General features: G+C 34.2%; 1 protein-coding gene across 1 annotated transcript; it reads right to left on the bottom strand.

Annotated features, from left to right (window-relative positions):
* Window positions 1-329: 329 nt before the first annotated feature.
* Window positions 330-1,193, bottom strand: LOC150088547 (ADP-ribosylation factor-like protein 16). Its single transcript, XM_090370799.1, has one exon. The coding sequence runs from the start codon at window positions 1,191-1,193 to the stop codon at window positions 699-701; it is 495 nt and encodes a 164-aa protein (XP_090226925.1). The 3' UTR covers window positions 330-698.
* Window positions 1,194-5,098: the final 3,905 nt, after the last annotated feature.

Below are 5,098 nucleotides of genomic sequence, written 5' to 3'. Positions count from 1 at the left end.
GAAATTTAAAAATTTACTACAAAAAATTTGGTCTGATGGACAACTTCTAAAAGACTGAATTATAAATCCACTGGGAGTCAGATTATTACATGCGGAGAGATGGATGGACATGGCAAGCACAATACACACTTTATACATTTGTGAATGTGCTTAATACTTCAAAACTGGAAACAAGTAATTAAATATATAATATACTAATACTCTTGAGCAAAGCAATTTAAATGGCTGACAATGTGGGTAGCTGCCAAGGGCATAAGGAAATATTCACGGAAGGGAGGAGGTAAGGGGCTGAACAAAAGGTTTGATGGGGCCCACTGAAGCTGCCATTAATTCTTTCGATATGAAAAAGAAACTTAAAGCTTTTGTTAGGTAAATATTAGGAAAATAAATATTCAACATAATGTGCAAATACATTTATTATTCTTTGTGCAATGAAAGCCAAAGAAAGTCGAAGGCTGGGGAGCATATTCAGGTATTTTGCCTGCATTAAATTTTTCTCTCAAATTAGTCTTGCTTTTAAGACAGCAAAATATCTATGATTTAAATAACTACGAACTAAGAACTGAATATAACCTAACATAATAAATAAATCTATTTTAAATGGTTATCTTACAATATATATGGAATGTTTTCACCTCTTAATATAGAAATGAATAAAGAGATGTTTACTAACTTAAAACTGAATTTCATAACCATCTTTACAGAAATCTGGAAAGCCAAGACTTAATAGAATCAAGACCTTTGCCAGTTATACAACTAGTTTCAATTACATCCACATCCTGGGAAGCATATTTACAGGTATCATCTAGTCTCATAATGTTCTTCATTTCTCTAATACTTACAGCACCCTTTACATCAATTTTATTTAACACAATCAGCATTTTACAATCTTGTAAATGTTTATGACTTAACACTTCTAGCAGCTGAATGCAAGAACAGCTGACCTGCTGCAAGTTAGCAATATCAATTACAAAAATAAGGCCCGTACAGTCTTTATAATACCTATCCCAGATAGGTGCAATGGCACCACCTAATTCATGGACATCGATTGAAGAGTTTTCAAACTTAATATTCATGATATTTGTACCAACTGTGGGAATGGTCACAAGTGAAGTAAACATTTTTGAATTGTTCTGTAACATTTTTAACAACAATGTTTTCCCAGAATTAACTGGGCCAACACAAATAATCATTGCTTCTGTTAACTACAGTAACAAAAATTAATATATAAAAATAAAAATTATGATATGCTCCTTAAAAAATGCGTGCAGCTTCCCTTATCATTTTCCCATTAAAAGACTCTGATTAAATTTCTACAGGAACAGCACCTTTTTTTTCACATTTTGAAAGAGGCAATTTTATAATGCATATACCTGTTGAGGGGGGAGGCTGAAATTCTTAAATTAATTTCCCCACGAAGATAACTTGATGACAAAATGTGACAAGACTTTCCACTTTTCTAAAAACAAACAAAAAAAAAAAAATAATAAGAATAAAAAATCCAAGAAAATCATCATTTAATAACATCAAATATGCATAAAAACAGTAGGCTTAAATGTTAAAAACATGTAGTCTGTGACTAAGGATGTAATACAGATACAGCTGAACACAACAGCTGTATCTGTATTACATCCTTATGGGAATGGATGCACAAAACTGAGTGACAATTCCCTTATAATTCTGTTGTATTCAACTGAATCTATTCTGTTCTGTCTGTCTAATCTGACAAGTCACTATGAGGAGGTTGTTGCAAAAATATTTGAATGCAAAGAATAGTTATTTTATTTTATTTATTTAGACTTTGGAAAGCTTTTGAGACAGTCTCAAGGGTAGCTTCTGGTGGAGGAGTTACCCTTTAGATTATTCCAAAATCATGTTCTTGCATGTTATTCTTCTGATATCTGAAGGAGTGGTACAGATAAAGGCTTGTAAGTCTTTCATTTACTATAATAGGGTCGAATTCTATGGAACTTGAGAAATCACTAGATTCCAAGAATTTGGTTAGTGGTATCATCGGCAGAAGTTAAGACAATGATCAACTAATGGCAGGTATCCTGGTGAAGGCCAAAAAAAAAATAGAGAAACATTCAGGTGGATATTATTATTATTATTATCAGCCATATGGTACAAAGAAGCCTGAGGCTTATGCTGCACCAGCAAAAAAAAATAGAGAAACATTCAGGTGGATATTATTATTATCAGCCATATAGTACAAAGAAGCCTGACGCTTATGCTGCACCAGCAAAAAAAAAAAAAAAAAAGAGAAACATTCAGGTGGATATTATTATTATCAGCCATATGGTACAAAGAAGCCTGAGGCTTATGTTACACCAGCAAAAAAAAAAAAAAAAAAAAAATTCCCACATAACCCTGAGAGAGAGAAAAGTAGAAGAAAATCACCAAGAAAGCAAGAAAGAAAAGAATGATGATATCCAGCTCAGGACCCTGGGTTTGCCAAGCCCATATTCACCAGATGTGAGCCCCTGGGGTTAATATGAATAGTCTGGAAATCTGAGATTAATTGAAGGGGAGGATAAAGTAAATGAAAGCCCTGTATATGAGGGGGGAGGCTCAAGAGAAAGGGGAGTTAGTTGTTCACAAGGTGTAGTATAGAAGGGCTGTGGAAAGCGTTTGTCTCTGGAGAAGTTTAGTAGTTGTGCAGAGTGAAGTTGGAATCTGAGTAGTTTTTAGTGGCTCAGTAGTGCAGTGGTGAGCGAGAAGAAAAAGGGTAAACAAAGAGTTGTGAGGGCCACGGAAATTCTGGGAGTTCAGATGAAGTGCTAAGATTGAAAAGGGTAGGAGCAGAGAAAGGGCCAGATTTAAGGAGGAAAGGCGCGTCATCCGAATAATAGGAAATTCCAGAATCTTTGGACCGGAATAGTTATTCCAAGAAGGGAAAAGAGGAGCCTAGACCTTCCTGAACCGTGAGTAAAGAACCCTAAACTTATTTCATTACAAAGAAAATGAACTAATGGACATATTACACTATAATTTATAATAGCTGTTTCCCAAGGCTATTCGGTCTTCCTACTGAAGTAAAACCAGGACTGTACTAATTGTCTATGGCTCAGGTTTTAACCCCTTTGACTAAAAATTGTAAATGTTTGAGATATGACTGATGTTAATTAGCTACTGTTTCAAAGTTATAGATTTGTGTGATGGAGAATTAAGGTAATATGAGATAAAGGTTGAGTAACAATTGATTTGTTAAAGGTGATCTAGTCTGATGATTGTTTCATTTAATTATAAGAAGTGGTATTATAAGGAAACTTTCCTATATGTTTGTTAGAATAACCCATTGTTAAGAAATGGTTACATTAAAGCTTACTTTTGTTAAGTTATGTATGATGTGTAATTTGTTTCACTCTGCTCACATTTTCTCAGAATTTAGGAATCTGTTAGTGGTCAGAGGCCCTATAAAATATATAAACATGTACCATGACTTTTTATACATATCAATTAAGGATTGAAACTTAATTTAGAATAAAGTAGGAGACAAACCACCTCCCTGAATCTAGCAGGATAGCACAATTGGTTTTAACCAATACAACAAAGAAACACTTACAGGCTAAAGAGTTTATAGCCCCTCTGGAAATCAGATTAATTGATGGAGAGAATAAGTTGCCTGTCTGGCAACTCTTATCCTCTCCATCAAAGTTTAATGACTCTTGGGAACTGCTTTAGCCTTCAATTTTCATATATAGTACTACGAGTTGTTGAACAGTTATACTTTCCAAACATTATGGATACACTGCACAGCAGTGTGGGTGTATATAGGTTGTACACTGCACAAAAGCATATAATGAAACAGGGTGTTATATAAAGTTTAACAGTTCACAAATATTGAAAATTAAACTGAATAAAAATTAAAAAGAATGATGAGTCTCAGTTTGTTTATACATTACTATAAACATTATTATAAAGTTATCAGCCCATTGCCCTGTAACCTAAAATTTCTTTTCGGCCATAAATTATAAAAAAACAGAATGATAAACATTGTGATAAAACATTTTTTGTTATTAACTGTAAAAACATAGTTGCAGTTTTTTTTTTAAATTCCAAAATGAATTTTGTTATGTGATCATTATGAAATATTAAAATAAATGTCTGCAATTATGTATTATTTGGGGGGTATAAAACTTTGCACAAAGGTGTCTCATAAGCATGTGGCATTTCTGCCACAGAGAAATAGCAGATAATTGTCACCTCCAAACAGTCACCTCCAGTGACAACACATGCAACTGAGAGTTGTGCATAATCATTTGTTGCTAAAGTTGCAGGATCCTTGGTGCTAACTACCTTGGTCTTTGGGCACTAGTTCATATGGAACTAAATACAAACTTTATGTATTGAATTTGAATGTTGTGCAAATTTTCTCACTGCTTGAAATCTGTGCTAAATAAGACACCGGCTTTTTTTGCTTGTTTTCTACCCTTCTCCCAATTTCTGGCTTTTTGTCTGGCAACTCTTATCCTCTCCCAAAAAAAGCAATTTTACAAACAATAATTTGCCTCCTTTTCAGAGTAGGTGGAAGGTTATGGTTGCTGGATGAGTGGTTTCATACACTCCAACTAATTCCAACACAAGGTGGATGTAGTTGCTTATGTTCGTATTAGCAGTGGCAGAATGATGCAAGGGAGCAAGGTTATAGAGCAGAGGTTCCCAAATTATGGGGCAAGCCTTCCTGGAGGGTGGGAACTTGTTGCTTATTTGAGAGGGGGGCATTTGTTATTTGTACGAAGCACTTTTTTAATGAAATATGGACAAACCTTTTTTTTTTTCTTTTGATTCCTTTGCTCAGTACTATTGAAGTCAAACAGAGTCTCAACAGTTCATGGCTCCTTCATTTCATATTGGATATAAGTCTAGATTAATTCCCTGGTACAAAACTGGGAAATGACAATGCTGTTTTCTGATGCACCAGTCGTCTTCTGAGCTGACTTACCAACAGTAGCACAGTGTTACAAGCTTCAACTGGATTTACACTATATGGAATGGAAATTATATTTGTATTATTTCCATGACAAACTCTAGGATGTAATAACAGTGATTTTATCTTTGAGTGAAGTCCTTTCTGTCTATCTTTCCTTCTTGAAAA

The sequence above is a fragment of the Mastigoproctus giganteus genome, chromosome 3 (assembly GCF_048544385.1).
Source record: "Mastigoproctus giganteus isolate SK-2022 chromosome 3, ASM4854438v1, whole genome shotgun sequence".
NCBI lineage: Eukaryota > Metazoa > Arthropoda > Arachnida > Uropygi > Thelyphonidae > Mastigoproctus > Mastigoproctus giganteus.
This window is presented reverse-complemented; position numbering and strand designations above follow the sequence as displayed.

Excerpts from the sequence above, each read along its gene's own strand:
- LOC150088547 (XM_090370799.1), bottom strand. The coding sequence starts at position 1,193 with ATGATTATTTGTGTTGGCCCAGTTAATTCTGGGAAAACATTGTTGTTA.